Below are 18,111 nucleotides of genomic sequence, written 5' to 3'. Positions count from 1 at the left end.
TAAAAGAAAGGAAAAACAAATTCCCTACAGAGGATAAACTACAAAGTTGCTTTTTTAAAAAAAGAAAAAAAAAAAGCCCTTGCACATAATAGAGATTACAAGCCTGTCTTACTGGGTTGGTCTCACACAAGAGAGGCTGTGACAGCTATGGCGTGTAAACCCTAGTCCCACCTGCTACACAGGGGCAAGCACGCGCAGACTCACGCAACACCCGCCAACCCTCCCCTCCCCCCGTCCCCGCCTCTCAAGGTCCCCCCCTCAAGCTGCCGCCACCACACAAGCGTGTACATGCTCACACACACACACACACTTACTTCACACCCGCAGACTTTGCTTGCAGGGCGCTGCTCCAGAAATCATCAACGTTTTCTGGTTCAGAAAAGGCCTGAAGGCAGGCGCTGAATGGTATCTTGGCACGAACCAGCTCGGGAAGGGGTCTTCTGTTTGCTTCTGCCTCCCTTCTCGTTAGCTCGTAGGCGATTAGTTCATCTGAGTAAAAGAGCAAACGAATGACTTTGCAATCTCTTTTCTTGAAATGAGAAAGACCTCCCTGAACAATGAACAGTCTCCCCCGAAGGCTTCTGGGCAGAGGCAGGGCTGCTTACTCGCTGCCCTCCACAGAAACAGAACCAGAGAAGCCTGCCGAAGGCCTGCTTACAGTGGCAGTGACAGGCTGCGTCACGCTATTTGTGTTTTTCTGACCCCTTTGAGACTGAGAGGGGGGACTGCGAACTCCGGCCCAGGTGAGAGGTTCGGGCCATGCGTGTGATGTAAGTGATGCATGCATCTGGTTCTTCGTTTGTCCAGAGGTCAAGTGTGTGGACCCCAACACCCCCTCCAATCACAAAGTCTTCACACCAGAGAATCTCACATTGAAATAGACCTGAGCTTTCCTTTTCCGGGCCCTTCACTATGGTTAGAGGTCTTGGAGGGTGTGGGCCAAGGGGCAGGATGAGCTGTAAGGACCGCAGTTATCCAAGGCACCCAGCCCGTGATCCTAACCAACGCCGCCAAGACAACTCCATGCTGGGGGTACCCAGCACTGCAGAGAGCACAGCGGCCAACCTGCAAGGCCTTTCTACACCATCCCTGCTCAAATGATTAAATACCAAGGGGAAGGAAGTGAGCACACCGTAAACTTCCCAAGAGTCAGCAGATTTGCTCCTGGAAACGACCCGTAAGTCAAAATTTTGTATAGATTTCAAATGGACCTTTCTGGAATTCCTTTTGTGTTACCAAAACAACAACGACAACACTCCTGACTTATCAGCTTTCAGGCACACTGCTGTACCCCGCGTCTTCCTACACACATCTGAACATGCTTCTGAAGTTCAGTCCCCAGGCCACAGTCACTTCATGATGCACTTCTACCTAGGATGCTAGCAGTAGGTGTCCCCAGCAATCCATTTCCTGAGACTAAGTTATAAATCTCCTTGCTGGAAAGAAAGAAGTTACCGTCATAGACTATAAACAGTGAGTTAGAGACGACGCCAGCACTGAGCAGCACACGTAAGGCAGGGTCCCTGAGGTAGGCGAGAGAAAGCAAGTAAGCCCTGTTCTAAAAAGGAAGCACACTACAGACCCCCACCCTCGGTGGGGCATTTATTCCACTTTGTATGATAAATGAGAATCAAAACACTAGTCAAAAGCTGCATGAACCTAGAGAAAAGGGGAATCATTCCATCTTAAAATCACTTTCCAATGAACACAATAAAATGACGATCCCCGCCAAAAAAAAAGAGGAAAAAGGACACCCAGGGAGTCTTTGAACTTTACAGAAATGACCAGTTCACAAGAGATAAGCAATCTGGCAGATATTCAGCCCTTCTCTGTTTCTAAGATGTGAATTCTAAGAAATTACTGTTCTGCCTGGGAAGAACCAGATCAGACTGACGGAAGGAACTTTCCCCTGAGACCCCCCCACCCACCTGGCTATGGTATCTGCTTTCTTGCTTGCTTCCAAGGTCCAGAGACCCTTCTAAGGGGCCTCACCCCACTAACAGCCCTGACTCTATGTCCCACAACAGGCATCTTACTCAGATGTCAAAGCTGGACTGTGTTAAGAGGCCTCTACTTCAATGCCCCACAGCAAAAAAAAATGCAGTTCTGATCATCTCCCTCAGACTCTACAGCACAACTTATGAGTGATAAGGTTAAAGAATTTTTCCACATATATAATCACAAATAATTTCCTCCTAATTAAGCTGACTCCAAACCAACCAGCTGGTCAAATTTACAGGCCCTGAAGTAGGTTCCACCTATAACCCCTCCACAAAAATCTGTGATGCATTTGATTCCTCTCAAAAGAAAGTCACGTGGGGACCAAGGAAAAGATGAAAAAAAGAGACATGAGACGTGCAAACCAGACTCCCTGGGTGCTGGGTCTACTCCCAAGTGGCTAAACCGCGGTGCCTCTGATTGGAAGGTTTTTGCATATAAAGAAGCACACTGCTCGTTTCTGCTCTGGAACGTTACCCTTGTTGGTTGCTGCCTCCATGGCCACAGGTAACTGCATCAGGTAATCCACCCTCTCCGTGTAACGGACTTTCCGGGTCTGACAGCACTGAATACGTTCTTCCACCAAAAACCGAAAAACATCACTCGGGTTTTCTGAGCCAATGCGGTTCCTCTGAAGGTGAGATTATATCAGGTTAGTAAACTCAGTAATATTAAGCCAGGAATAAAAATGAGCAGAAAATCAAACATGAACCAGGTGCAAAGAGCTAGGGTTACTAAGCATTCCTGGGCATGCCAGTTCTCCAGAGGACTTTAAAAAGCAAACCCTCGGTATCTACCTAAAAAGTCCAAAAATGGGGGATTGGTTAAAAATCATAGTTCATCATGTGAATTAATCTTATGCAGCCATTAAAAGTCATGGCAGAGGGACTGACCTAGATAGACTTAGGAGATGAAGGAGCCCAACTTAAGAAAAAGGGGAAGGAAATCAAGGACTGCCCTGGAAAAATTAAACCAAGTATGATATGAATACATAGATGCACTAATGTAAATTATACACAAACAGAAAAGAAATCATGTTGTATTCAAGTATGTAATGACTTGTTCACAACAGGTTAAGTGAAAAACTCTGCTTACAAACCAGCATGGAGAGAATCGATTGCACCTGGAAAGGACTGAGGGCGAGGGAGAGGGGCTCACACTAAAATGTTAGCACTGCTTGTTTGTGGGGCTGAGAGCATGAGAAACTTTGAGTTTCTACTTTGTGCCTCTCTGTTTCCACGAGGAACATATTTGTCATCAGGAAAAAAAAAACAGTTGTTTATTAAGAGGGGAAAAAAGCCTTTAACCAGGAATTCTCAGTGGCTTTTAAAAACCACAGCCTTGAATGTGATTCGCCTCTGCTCTGAGCCAAGGGTGACCATCTCGGAGTGATGCCAGGACACCAAATGCCACACAGGACTCTCAAGGAGCTTGTCACAGAGACAAGAAAACACAAACAGCGAATGAAATAATGGATAACACTCCTACAACACGGGCGAATTAGGAGAACAGGAGCCCACCAGTGCCCCGGAGGCCGGGCACGGGGAGCGATCGCATCAGGTGTGCTGAGCAGACAGCGCCTCCAAGAAGCAGACTGTGGAGGAGCTGGTTTGGGGGAGACTGAGCCGGGGGCAGGGGGCATCTCGGCCACGCCAGTGTGGACCACACGCGGGGGCTGGGCACACCTCTCACAACCCCTTCAGGCATTTCTGATAGCTGACCCACCTCGACTAGATTCACCAAGTGCAAGAAAAATTCCTGGGCATCCTGCTGTCTGTTGGAGGAGAACTCCGGGTGGCTCTTGCTCACAAAGGCCTTAAACATGCGCGGGGAGATCCCGTTCTGTTGAGGCTAAAAAATAAAAATAAAGCCAACTCACAATACATTCATCACACGAGCAGCGCTCAGTGGAAGGCAGAGCAGGGATGACCATTAGCCCCAATTTTCAGATAAGAAAACTGAAGCCCACGGAAGCACAACAGGGATAATGGCCAACGTGCACTGTGTATTAGGTACCGGGCACTGTACAATGGATGACCCTGACGCAAAATGGGCCACAGGATGGGGCCCTCCCTGGACTCAAAACTAAGGCTCAATAAACACTCCGCTTTTCTTCCTCACAGAACTTGCTCCAAGCTGATGGCCAAGCTGGTCTGTCCACGACAGTCCATTTGAGAGCAGGCAAGAAATGCACTGGGTTGGGGGGAAATCCTCTGAAGGAAATAAGGAAAACTCTGCAGCAGCTCCATCCCTCCCTCCCCCAAGGGAACCCGAGAGGAGCCCTGGTAGAGACCAGGGTACTTGCAAGAGAAGGAAATGGCTCTAACCGCTGCAGAGCCACTGGGCTCATGAGCCCACCCAGGGCTGTTTCTGGAAAAGAGCAGAGGGAGCCCCCAGGAGCTCACCCCTCACTGGAAACACGAAAAGAGGCTGGCCAGAGCTGCTAGTATAGGAAGAGCAGGGACAACTGTGGCAGGACGAGGACGTGTAACTTCCCCAGCTCAGAAGGCAGCCAGGCTCCTCCAGGGAGGACGCCGCAGAGATGCTGCGAGGGCGGCCAGCTGAAGAGATTCGGACAGGAGCCGGAGTGGGGGGTTACAGAGCTCACCGCAACAGGGCATCAGGGAAAAGGCCCTTTAGGAGGTCCCTGAGGGGACAAGCAGGGGTGGGAGACACCTCTAAAGGACCACTGATATGCCCCCACAAAACGGCTGGCCATGGCAGAAAACACACAGCAGCCAAGAAAGCCAAACGCACTAGCTCAGTGAAAGGTTCTACCTCTTCTCCGATCTCCCAACCCTATATCCTTGATGCGGGAGGGGCCGGAAGGGGTGGGAGGAGGCAAAGAGGTGAAGCAAAGACACAAAAGGACGAGAACCCTTCTGCACTGCTGGTCTCCAAGGCTCCCGAGCTTGGTCATGGGAGAAGCCATAAACTGGCTTTGATGTGAACTTGGCTTTTTAATGCTGGCAGTCTGCTGGAAACCACTAGAAATCTAGGCAGTCTGCCTGAGGCAGAGTGGAACACCCACATCACCTTCAAGTAAAGAGGCGGGCTCAGAATAAAGCTGTTTCCTGAGTCCCCTCTAAGTCCAGCCCATCTAATAAAGGTGCTACGTGCCATCTCATTTAACCCTTACAACAGCCCTACAAAGGAGGTACTGCCATGACCCCCATTTTATAGCTCAGGAAACTGAGGCTGCCAGAGAAGTGCCACGTAGGTCTGTCAACAGAAAGTGGCCTTACGACCGGATTATCATGCAATTGACAGAGAACAGAATCAGGATTCCAATTCTAGGCTCTCCACAGCAAAAACGGAGGCAGCTGTAGCATATTGTAGGTCTCTGAGACAAACTTCACCTGGCCAATCCAGCAGAAGTAACTCGTGTGCTCTCTGCAAAGGTGGGGCTGCTGCCCACCCACTTCTCAAAACTTCCTCGTGCTCAGCTTCCAGGCCCCTCCCCCTCCTCCGAAGGCCAGAGAACTTGCTATCTGGGCCATCTCTGGGTACACAGCACAACCAGCCTCCTACTTTCTTTAACTTCTCCTGCTTCTGGCCAGTCTCCTCAGCCTGACTGTGGTCCTTGGAGGCGGAGGCCCTGTCCCATACTCCTTTGAGATCTCTGGGACATCGGGATCAATGCCTAGGGTTGAGAGATCACGGCAGGTGTGCCCAATCACAGTCAGACACAACAGGTGATGGGAAAACTGCAATATCTATCTCCCTGCGGCCATGGGGCAGCTCTACATATAAAATCTCTCCAATGTGTGTGTTCTAAGCAATGTTCCTAATAAAACTCAGGTGAATTTTCCTACCTGGCTTAAAAAAAATTGGCATCCAGTATTTACCAACCACCTACTTCATGCAGAGCATTATTGCAGATTCTGCCCTCCAACAGCTGACAGACAACAAGGAAGATAAGAGACAAAATGTATCTGTAACAAGCATTAAGGAGCACTGCAGAGGACCTGAGACAGTGCTGGCAGCTTTAACTGTTAGTTAAATGATCAATTTAACTACTGTTACATCTTCTGAGAAGTATGTAGAAGTAGAAGTTGTAACGTTCTTCACTCAGTGCTGATGTACATCCACAGAGTATCAGCTGACACATGCAAAAATAATGCCTAACCTTTGCATGAGGGCTAACATTTAGTCATTCATTCAAAAGAAATTTACCCAGTGGCATAACATGTCAGATACCATCTAGGTACGTGGATGAATATTTACTAGGTGCAAGGCATAGTTCTGAGTACTTTACATGCGTATCTTGCTTAAATCACCCAACCTCACAAGGTGATGATGATGATGATTATCATTATCTCCTCCACCTGACAGATGAAACTGAGGCAAAGAGGAGTTAAGTAACTGACCCACTCACACAACTAGAAAAGTCAATCTCTCTGTCTCTCTGTGTCCATCTGTCTGTCCTTCTCTCTGTCTCTCCTGTCCTAATGCTGCTTCTTGCATACATGTGTCTAGTTCTCATCTCTGATGTCCCTGAACCCCTCTTACCAGCTCCTGAGAAAAGAAGACAGTGTGTCCCGGACTCTGGGTAAGCCCTCTTCAAACCCACACACCTCTGGGGCCAACATTACAGGCCAGGCCAGCAATTACATCTCCACTCTCGGCAGCATGGAGGCCCACGTGGAATAAACCTGCTTGCACCGTGCATTTCGGTTGAGGCATTCACATCAGCACAACTCACTGCCCGCTGCGGGCGGCGTTACTCCCTACAAGCCGTCTTGGAGCTTGAGGTGGCTGCCAGTCCCATCAAGGCAGCTGCTTGGGAAAGTTTACTAACTCGTTGAAAGTTAGTAAATTCTGAAAAGCTGGCTGCTACTCCATGCCACCATGTGGTCATACAACTGGGAGGAGACGTTTCAATGAAGACCACGGTGAAAACTCCAGAGATTCGGCCCTGCACTTGGACAGTGGCCCAGCCTCACTCATCCCCCTCCCACGCCTCTTGTCTCTCAGTGCCCATTTCATTTCTTTGTTTCCCGTCAACTGACCTTGCTTAATCCTTCGTTCAACAGGCAAGTTATAGCTTGAGAATTGACGATCATCGAGAAGTTATTTGAAAAACTTCCTCAACAGAGAGAGACTGCCTCTCCCTCTCCACGTCCCGCTGCAGACCGGCTCCCGGCTTTCGCAGCTGGGTTTGATTTGATCTCAAACTCGGCTACCCCACACTCAGTGCCTGAGCATCAGCTGGCCCCTCCGCCCGCACCTACGCCCCACACCGATCCTAGCCCTGATTTCTGAGGGGAGGTCTCACTCATGCTCAGGATCAGCTATTACTGTGGTCCCCTCATGTCTAATGTACATGAAAGTCAGGCTGTCAAAAAATTGAGCATGAACCCAGTGAAGCTTCCAGATCTAACTTCCATCTTATAAGAAACAAAAGCTAAACCACATCGCAAGGGAGCAATCCTTAAAGCAATCCTGGGGCAAATGATCCAGCTCCTTCAACCTATCAATCACTTGCAAAAAGAGGGGAACTTGAAAAAGATGTCTTTGATGCTGCAGCGAAAACCTAGATACGGGCTGGGCGTTGGCGGATACATTTTGCTGCTGTGCTTCTAACACTTTAAACAACTTTTAACATGATACCAATGTTTAAAAAAAGGCAGTCTAGTTATAGGTGCATACTGCGTATCTACAGGTGAAGAGGAGGATGTTGGGTTTCGTGTTAAAATACTGCAAGGAAAGGAGAGGATGGGGGTGGTAGGGAAAGACTGAGTTCAGGGGGAATAAAGACCCCAGACGGGCAGACTGGTGACGCTGCAGCTACACGATGGTACGGGGGAGAGTCATTATACTCTGCTCTCTGTCTGTGTATATTTGCAAATTTAAATAATTTTTTTAAAAGGTCTGGCTCTGGAATAAGGCAGTTACTTAAAAGAAACCAAAAAGCCAAAACAAGTACCGAAGACCTAAATCAAAGAAATACCACATTTTCTGGTTGGCCCAGGGCCAGTGACATCACCTGTAATATCCCCTATGGGCCTATCCCCAAACAGGGTGAGAGAGAGAGACCAAAACTGACCAAGAGTCAGACCTGCCTTCAGGAAGCTCACACTCTCAGTGTGAGCTGGCCCTCGGGCACCAGAAGCGATGGCCAGTCCCAAAACTAACTTTATAAGAGGGAGCGCCAGGTAGTCTCCAAAACAGCAACCACCTAAGGACCCTGTCATATTTATAGGCTACTGTACTTACTTTCTCCATCAGCAATTGCAAAACAGATCAGCTAAAATTAGAGAGAGGACTACGGTGTTCAGAATCTTTCCCAAGTGCTTACACAGGACTTTGTTTAATGCTGCACCAAGAAGGCGGCTGGACACTGTCCACTCACATTCCTCTGAGCCTAATGCTTTAATTAACAAACAAGCAGCAAGACTGAGGCTTTGTATCACTGTAGAACAACATTTGTACAGATATTTACATTGGAAAACCAAGGGAATGAGAAAAAGATACACGTAGCTCAGCCCGGCCCCTGTAAGCAGGTGTTTGCCATCTGCTGATTGAAACGTTTAAAGCATAAACCCTGAACCAGTAGTTCCTAACCCAGGTTCAAATCCAGAATCTCCTAGGCTAAAAGAACAGAGGATATTCCCCAGGCTATATTTCATATTTCAAAAGGTGACTTAGAAATGTCACATCTGTCCAACACAGGAAAACAGAGGTTAGTGAAAACAGTTCTTATGTTTGGAGCTAAAATTACATCACCTGGAAGTAGATCATTGATTACTTCATGTTAGTCAAAAATCGAGACCAGTAATTACGTGTCAAGGATTAGCTAGATGGGAAATCAAATGAATTATCGTTTAAGAAACTGTTCAGAATACAGAATTGTTTAAAAAAAAAAAAGCTATTTTCGGAAGGAAAAATAAATTAAGGCGTATTCAGCATTAAAATGTGAAAGCGCTGTCTTAGAGTGCGTAAAGATCAGGAATATATTTTTTGGAGAAGAAAAAGTATCCTTTCATAGTGAGGAAGCTTTATCTACTACAGATGCAATTTAATTTTAAAAATCAATTCAACAAACTTATATAGAAATGGCAGTGCCCAAGAAAATAACTGCAAACCTTTTTATAGAAGAAATATATAGTAAGCCTGTGTATATAAAAACTAGATTTCATCTTGGTCTGTAGCAGAGCAATTTAATATCAGGAAGTGTATACTCTAGAAGTGACCCAACACGTAAGTAGCCCAAGATACCGGGCTACCTGGTAATTCTGCAAACCTTAAGCAGCCCCTTTGGCCATCCACTTACCAGCATCCACACACTGAGACACAGGGAGCCTGAAACAAGTATGGGAGCCACAGTTACGCAAGCAGGACAGTGCGGTGGTCAAAAGCAGACTCAGGCGCCAGACTTGCTGGTGTAAACCCCCGCTCCCCTACTCCCTAGCTTTGTAATGTAGGCAAAGATTCTGTGCATCAATGACCATACAGGAAGAGCCTGGCCATCTATGTGAGGCTAGTTATTGGTATCACTGGCTGTGTAAAAAGGAGTTCCTGCCACATGGCTCTCCCGTGTTCTCTCCCCTCCACCACACATTCCTCTCGTAATCTATCCTCCTCTCTGCTTCAGCACATCTTCCTTCCTCTCTTGGAGCATTTCAGGCTCATCTACAAGATAAAAACGCCAGAGGCTAGGGACAAGATCACCTGACCAAAGGGCTCCTGAGACCTGAAAGAATAAAGATACTCAAAACCCTTTCTCTGAAACCAATTGCTGGTGAAAATCCTGATGCCTCAGAAAGTAACTCCCTCCACTGTCAAGAGGAGTGGAGATTGTTACAATGAATTACTTGTCTGCTGCAGTAACAGCTTGAAACTGACACCTCCAGGGCCACAAAGAAAATCCTGTGGTCAATTTAAGCTCATTTTGAATGTTAATGGGATCCTATTGATCCTGGCACCTCAGAGCTACTGGGGAAAGGACTTTACAAATCATCTAGCTCAAGGGTCACACACCCAAATACCATGCGCACCAGCCAGGTCATGAACCACAAAGGGACTGAAGCCAGCTGGGGACTGTGTGTCCTGTGTGAAGGGAGGGCTATTACTCAGCTCCAGCCAACCGCTGTCCTTGGCCTGGGACTGCCAGAGGGTCTGAGTGTTTAAAAGAACCTGGAAATTCACAGATTTGTGTGGGAGTCAAGCAAACACACCAGCAGGACAAATGGCCCAAATGCTGCCAGGTTACACACCCAGAGCCAGACAGGGAGGGGTTCTCACCTGCAAGCCTCAGAGCCCTGAAGATCACACAGCTACCACACTAAGTCCATGGCAAGGAGGGGACAAGGGTCCCCAGCCTTTCACAGACTAAATTACATGCCTTGCTCATATAGGAAGTATTTTACTCCCTAATGTAAAAGGATACTGTGATATTAACAAAACCAAATTTTACTGCCAAATTTTACTAAACCGATGACTTTTCACTTCACATTTTCTCAAATGAAGAGATTCCAAAAGCACAGCAGTCATATATTGGATACATTTTCTTTACATTAGAGAGGGGACCGTCACACTTGCAATATTCACAACCCTCGGAGAGACCAATCTGCCATTCGATGGCTGAAACTGCAGGGTTACGGGACTTGCACACAGTCTACAGATCCTTGCTGGGACAGGAGAGAAAGCCAGGATCCTGAGTCCCAATCCAGTCTCCTCCTGTTCCAGCAGGGAGCGTGGACTCTGCCCCAAGAGTGGTCCAAGGAGTGACAGCCTGGATGAAAATCCAGGATAAATGCCATCAAAAACAAAATTTTGGACCAAGTTTTTTCACCATCACCTCTTCGAAGTTTCACAGGAACTCAGAGGTAAAAGCAGCCTGGATAACCCCATACCCCAGCCCTACACCCAAACCATCCGAACTGAGGGTCTTCCAGTCTCAGGCGGACAAGGAACTCATGATATTGCAACGCCAGATAACAATGCAACTGAAGAACTGAAGTCTTCCTGCCTCACAACACTCTGATCTCCAGGCCTGGCCACTCCAAATGTCTAACCCTCTCTACCCTCCTCACAACCAACTTCCTTCTCCCCACCCCAGACACTGCCTCTATATGTTCCCTTCCTAATCTCCCTTCTCCTGTTTGATCCATTTCCCCAACTAATTGGCTTCATTATGAAGATGTACTTATTCACTTTTGATTCTTGCTCTCAGTCTGCAGGCATCCGTCAAGGACGACTGACTGAAGATAGGAGCCCACAGGTCACACACTTCACAAACAATTGAAAGAACTTGCCCACTAAGTCAAGACAGGGTACTGTGAAGGCAGAGGAGGTGCTGGGGAAGTGGGATATGCATTCCAGCCAGGACATCTGCAACAGTGGGAGCCAAGGCTGCCAAATACAGCTGCCTAAGCTGTGCACTGCAGAATTCCAAGAGCACTGCTCAAAAAGGCCAGGTGGCAAGTGGCACCCTCTGGAGATGTGTAACAGAGCAGCCCAGGGAGGGGTCAGGGGCCCATCCTGCTGGCACATGGAAATGCAAGTCTGGCTATATTAGGAGATGAAGCACATCTTTCAATTAATCAATGAATAGTGATTAAATGGCCAACTAAGTTTCTTACACTTACAAACCCTCCGCCGCTTACCAAAAATGAGGACTGCCCAGCCCTCCCCAGACATTCAGAACCCTCAGTTCCAGAGGGAATAGCAATGTGCGTGTTGTTTTTTTAACAACCAGCCTCCTGAGAAACCCTAGCAAACAAAATTGAGGCTTAGGAGAAGAAAGACACTAGGAAGGCGAAGACTGTGTTACCAAGGGGAAAATGTTTATATTTTTATAAAGTTTATTCCTTCTACTTCAGCTCTATTTTATGCAGAATATTATTTCTGAAGACCATTAACGATGGCAATTACATATAATCCACGAAGCAACTGCCACTAGAAACCCCAGCCCTGGCTACTCCTCACCACAATTTTTAAGAGCGGACACACACCGTGGACCCTAAAATGAAACAGCTATTCTGGCAGCTTGCTACATTTACAGCCACCATTCCCCAAATCACAGGAAATCCACCCTCTAGCTGGGAAGGTCCCTCCTTCCTACATATCGACATGGCAAACACATGGACACATACCTTATGCTCCTCCTTCATCACCTGTTCAATGAGTTCAGATTTCACGGGAGGTTTTGAATACTGGCCCGAGAGAAGGCCATGTCCTAACTTAGTCCTGGGCAGGAGGGAGAAACAGACAGAAAGGTCATTGTTGTTTCCTCTCAGAGATATTAAAATTATCCACAAATTCCAACAACTACAGCTGAACACTGTGTCTCAGTTACTCGCAAATAACTCTTTTGATTCTGCTTGATACTGACTGAAATGTTAAATTTTCTCAGCACTTTATAATTTTACTAATTATATATATAATATATAATACATAAAATTTAACTTATAAATTTACTAATTCTTATAAAAGCAACACATGCTCATTTTAGAATACTCTTAAAAATACAGAAAATAAAGAACTGACTTTAATTCTGCAACCCAGAGACTACTATAAACACTTTATCAGATACTTTTCTTAAAAGCTACAATTGGTTACTTACATCTGTGTATTAAAATCTTGTGTTGGATCTAAAGGAGAGTAGTCAAATATTCTTGGAAGATTTCCTACATACCTAGAAAATGAGAAGCAACAGTCAAAACAGAGGAACTGAGGGAAAAACAGAACCAAAATAAGCTGTCATCCTGGCTAAGACCTTCTTGCCTTCCTGTCAAAATTAAATCATCTACCCGAAGAGAAGTTTTCCCTGCAGCCATGCTCCTGGGCCCCGCTGAAATGTTTGTGCTTATCTCAGTGGGTCTCAACCCTGGGTGCGAGTTAGAATTCCCTAAAGGATTTCTTGAAAAAATGCAGAAACCAGAGCCACCGCCCAGGGGTTCTGATTTCACTCCCTGGGATTGGGAATCTTTTACAAGTTCCCCAGGTGATTCTAACATGCAGCCAGAGTCAAGAACCACTGGCTTATGCCATCACAACTACCATCTCGAAAATAAAAGGTAAAGTTAGGAATTATCTCAATCATGTCAAAATGAATAATGATGACAGTAAGAGTGACAACTACTGTTTCTGGGGGGTTTCCTCTGTTACCTGATTAAGTCTTCATTACAACTATATGTGGAGGGGATTATTATCGCTACCCCGTTTGAGAGATGAGAAATTGGGAGGCAAATTCTTCAGTGAGATTCCAAAGTCACCCAGGAGGGAGTGATGAAGCCCAGAGGGGACCCAGGCAGCCTGGCTCCCATGCGGTGCTCTGAACCACTCTGCCAGCTGGACCTGCCCCGGCCACAGTCTCCTGCAGTCCACAACCCCTTTCTGACCAGTCTATCCCGACTGAGCAGCGCTAACTGTACCCACCCGCCTCTCATCTCAGTGCACAATCATTCCCTTCACTTCTTACGTTCTTCTTCTGTTTCATACCCCCTGCTTTGAGCTGTTCACCTTTCCCTCTTGAGGCTTTGACTCTCTGAGCCTGAAGGTTCTAGGAAGAAGGATCCAGAAGCAGATCCCTTTCCCTGGCCCTTCCTGCACTTGCTCTGCCCACTTCTCTGACCTCACTCCCCCTCACACACAATGCCCCGGCCACTTCCCCTTCTTGCTGCCCAGGGCACGCCAAGCTCGCTCCTGCTTCAAGGTCAGGCATACACTGTCTCCTTCCTGGAACTCTCTCTACCCATCCCTGTTCTTTTCCAGGTCTGATTAAAAGTCCCTCCCCACCCTTCCTAAAATCCCCTATCAGCCCACCCTGGCTAACTTTCTTCTTGGCATGCATCACTATTTGCAATTATATTAATTTATTTATGTTCTTGTTTATTATTTATCTCTCTAGGGATTACATACTAGAATATAATCTCCATGAACTACATAACCAATTTCTGTAACTGACTACCTTTAACCCAAAAGGAAAGGAATTATTTCAATAAAGCCTTAGCAGAGAGCCATGATACACTATAGTTAGTAATGACCTCTAATTAGATCCCTCAACAACTAGAAATTTCTCGGACCTGCTGTCTACAAACTCAGAATTTGTATCTGAGGTTATGGACCAACACCGAAATTAACAGCACATGTCTCTGGAACAGTCCCATTCAAACAGCTTTTGGATGTGTCACTAGGCAACAATTCCATCTAGAAATTTTCAGTGGACCAAGAGCCAAATAATAGATAAACCAAACTTTGGAACCAAACCATATTCAGAGTCAGAGATTGCATTGAAGAGCTGTTAATAACATACAACATGATAAACGTTATAAACCTTAGCTCTCATACAATCCAGTCTTTCTCATATCTCAAAACCTGACAAGACAAAAGAAAACCTACTGAGAATATGAAGATTAGTGAAAAGCTTAGGTTTTCAGGCAAGATTGCTGGAGAAGAATAAAGTTAAAGGGGGTTGTAAACCATCAATATCAGAAAAGTCCATTTTGCTAGTAATTTATATTCCTTTTCTAATCAACAAGGACTGTCCTCCATTAAAACAAAATTAAATTAATATGCAGCAGTAATGTGGGATAATTTTTAAAGAACTCATTATATCTTCAATTTGTAATCTAGTGGTTTTCAAAGCAAAAAAACAGTTTTGCTATCTGACAATCCAAGCTGTCATTCAATTTGCACACCAGTTTATTTAGATTTGCTCCCCATCAGAATTATTTTGAAATGTAAACTGGGTTCAAGCAGCAAACAGGGTATCAAGGAGTCAGACTAATGTTCCTGAATTCCACTGTGGTTGTGCAGAAGTCATTTAATTTCTCTGTGAGTCACTCTTTCTACTTGCAAAATGGAAATATTGCTCCTAGACGCAACTCCACTGAGTTAGTCCCACTGGGGAAAAAGGAGTTTCCAGAGCAAGTATTTCTACCCAGTGAGACTTGGGAAAAGAACAAAAAGATCAAGGTATGGATAAGTTGCTCATTTTCTTATACAGTAAATGTTTAGGAAATGGAATATAAAATATTAGATGACATAAAATTCTAAAACTCTTGAAACGATACTTGAGAGGCAAGAGATTCAAATCTTAAATCCAAAATACAGACATGAGGTACATTTTTTCATTGAAGAAAAACTTCAGAAAGTTAATTGTTCATCAAACTTTGAAACGTAGAAAATATTTTCAAAAACTATAGACTGTAAAGCACTAAAAACGCTGCTGGGCTTTGTAACAAAAGAACGTAAGTCTCTTCCATTATAGTTTAAAAGAAATAATAATTATATAACATCTACCATAAGGCCATAGAGCTTTCCTTCAATATTAAAAAAAAAAAAAATCTTGGAGCATGAGAAAGAGAAGATGAAGCTACATTGTTCCCCAATCAAATCGTAATACAAGTAAGACACAAGGGTCAGAATTCATAAAAATAATACAATGCATGATGCAAATCTTCGAAAAGGTTTTCCCATTTCAGAGCTTCAAACTTGCTCCTCCTTTTGTCCAAAACCCTGTTTCCACTCCTCCTGCACATCATTCAAGGTCAGTGTCCTTTCGTGTGTCCTTTCTTCAAAGAGATCCTCCCTGACCACCTCATTCCCTTCTCCTTCATGGAACTCACCATGTTTACAACCATGCAGTTGTTCTTAGGATTACAGATCTTCCTTGACAAAAGATGCGGTTATGTCCTCACAAACCCATTGTAAGCTGAAAATATCTTACACTGAAAATGTATTGCAGGGGAGAGGGGACAGCTCAAGTGGTAGATCCTGGGTTCAATCTCTAGTATCTCCTCTAAAAATAAAATAAGCCTAATTGTCCCCCTCAAAATATAAAATTAAATAAATAAACCTAAAAAAAAAGAAAAGAAAAAACAATCCCATTTAAAAAAACCTTACATATTACAAAAAAAAGAAAATATACTGCATACACCTAACATATCAAACACCACAGCTTAGTGTCACCTACCTGAAACGTGCTCAGACCACTGACATTAGCGTAGAGTTAGGCTAAATCATTTAACACAAAGCTGTTTGATAACAAAGTGTTAACTACCTTATCTAATTTACTGACTACGGTACTGAAAGTACAGAACAGAAGGGCTGTCTGGGTCCAAAATGGTTACTCTTGGGATCGAGTGGCAGACCGGGAGCTGCCCAGCATCACAGGGGAGTATGTACCTCAAGCCACTAGCCCAGGAGAAGAGCAAAACTCAGAAATTCGAAATACAGTTTCTACTGAATACATACCACTCTTGCACCATCATAAAGTCAAAAAATCTTAAATCGAATCATCACAAGTAACAGGCTGTCTATGTTTATTTAATGTCTGTTTCCCCAGGGAGGGCCAGGCACCTATCCTTTTGTGTACCACTGAACCCCCCACACCCAGCACAATGCTGATCAGAATAGAACCCACTGTTTTTGCCCAGATGGAAAAATGAAAATCTGACATGGAAAACTGACCATAGATTTCCAAAGCCAGGAAAAGTAAAAAAAAAAAAAAAAGAGGTAAGACTTCAAATACCAAGAGAGGAAAGAAAAGGATATTTGATACACATGACATATATGACATATAATCACCCTTAAAGCCATCAGTGGTCAACTCCACGTGGGTGAAAAATGGCCTTTTGTTGTTCCTAGCCTGCTGTCTGCCTGTCAGTGTGTCCGAGCACGCATGTGTCCTCTTCCATACTTGAACCAAGGTGGAAACCTACCTGCTCTGGAAAACATTAGAGATTATTTCCTAAATTTAGGCAGCAGCTGCCCATGAGCTGCAGCTGCCAGTCTCTGCGGCTCCCTGTCCCAAGCACAGCCTACATTAGAAAACGGCCAGAGGCAGCCACTCCACCCAGGGGAAGGGAGGAGGAAGAAGGCAACTAAATGCGCATAGTTAGCAAGCACCCTAAATCAGTGCCTCCCAATAACTTGTGGTGAAGGGCCAACTCGTTTGTTGATTTCAACTCATATAAATGATACCTTCTAAAATACAATAAAAAATGAATTACAGCTGAGCCTTGAACAACACGGGATTTAGGGGCACTAACCTTCCACACAGTCGAAGTTCCACGCCTAACTTTACAGTCAGCCCTTTGGCTTCAGGGTTTCTCCATACGTGAGGTTTCAACCTACCGCAGATCATGTAGTACTGTAGCACATATTTATTGAAAAAAATCCAAATATAAGTGAACCAGTGTAGTTTAAACCTGTGTTGTTCAAGGCTCAACTGTACTGGAAAAACGAAATGCCATTTATAAAACAGAGCAATGTCAAACTGCTACAACAATTTCTGAATGCTCACTCCCAATCTCCATACTGGTCTCACTACATACAGATCCATATCCAATAGTCAAAGGCCCAGCGCCATCTGGGAATCACATTTTGAGAAGGAAAAAAAATTGAAAAGCCTAAATCCTTTAAGAAACTCCACTCACCAGGAAGGCGACACTGACCCAACAGATCACTGACTCTCTCCTAGTGCATCTATAGAAGAGATTTGGCAGGTTTGCTGTGAAGATTAATGATTATTATATTCTTGGCATACAGGGTGATGGTCTAAAAATGGAAGCCATTATTAATACGACAAATGCCCTGTTGATGTTTTTCCGTTTACAGAATTCTCCCTAGCTCAGCGGATCCCCATAACCCTCGGCAAGGGTTCTCACCCAGCGCAGGGCGAGAAGTCACAGCGCAGGCGGTGCGGCGAGGTGTCCTGCCACCAAAGAAGAAGGGCTTTCCCGCGCACTCGCCCGGCTGCACGCGGCGGGGCGGGGCGCTAGGCAGGCTTTGCGCCCGTTCTGCGGGAGACACTTACGCTCTCTGGAACTCCGGGATGCTGAAGATGGCCTGCATCACGGAGCTCAGATAGCAGCTATTCCCCAGGTTCTTGAGCCCCGTGTAGCCGGGGCCGTACATGGGCTTCAGCTTTGACCCTGTCTCCTGGATCACTTCCCACTCGCTGACCCGCGGCTTGATGTCGTTGTCCCGGAGCCCGTTCTCTGTCTGGGGCAACATCATTGAGGAAAAACAGCTTTAACGATGATGATCGCTCTAAGATCATGTCTCAAAAATTATTTCTAACAGCAATTGATGTTTCTGCCCTTTTCCCCCCAATTAAACAGAGAAATAAGTAACTTCATGAAAAGAGACTAAGACGGT

The 18,111-nt window shown here is 45.4% G+C and overlaps 1 protein-coding gene across 1 annotated transcript in view; it reads right to left on the bottom strand.

Moving 5' to 3' along the window:
* Positions 1–18,111, bottom strand: part of USP13 (ubiquitin specific peptidase 13) — a 111,355-nt gene that overhangs the window by 30,996 nt on the left and 62,248 nt on the right. The window contains exons 8-13 of the mRNA XM_010976246.3: positions 17,768–17,955; positions 12,569–12,640; positions 12,099–12,192; positions 3,724–3,849; positions 2,476–2,629; positions 315–489 (exon numbers count right to left, since the gene is read on the bottom strand). Coding sequence (XP_010974548.3) covers positions 315–489; positions 2,476–2,629; positions 3,724–3,849; positions 12,099–12,192; positions 12,569–12,640; positions 17,768–17,955 — 809 coding nt within the window. The remainder of the gene's footprint in view (positions 1–314; positions 490–2,475; positions 2,630–3,723; positions 3,850–12,098; positions 12,193–12,568; positions 12,641–17,767; positions 17,956–18,111) is intronic.

Source organism: Camelus dromedarius, chromosome 2 (assembly GCF_036321535.1).
Source record: "Camelus dromedarius isolate mCamDro1 chromosome 2, mCamDro1.pat, whole genome shotgun sequence".
Taxonomy (NCBI): Eukaryota; Metazoa; Chordata; class Mammalia; order Artiodactyla; family Camelidae; genus Camelus; species Camelus dromedarius.
This window is presented reverse-complemented; position numbering and strand designations above follow the sequence as displayed.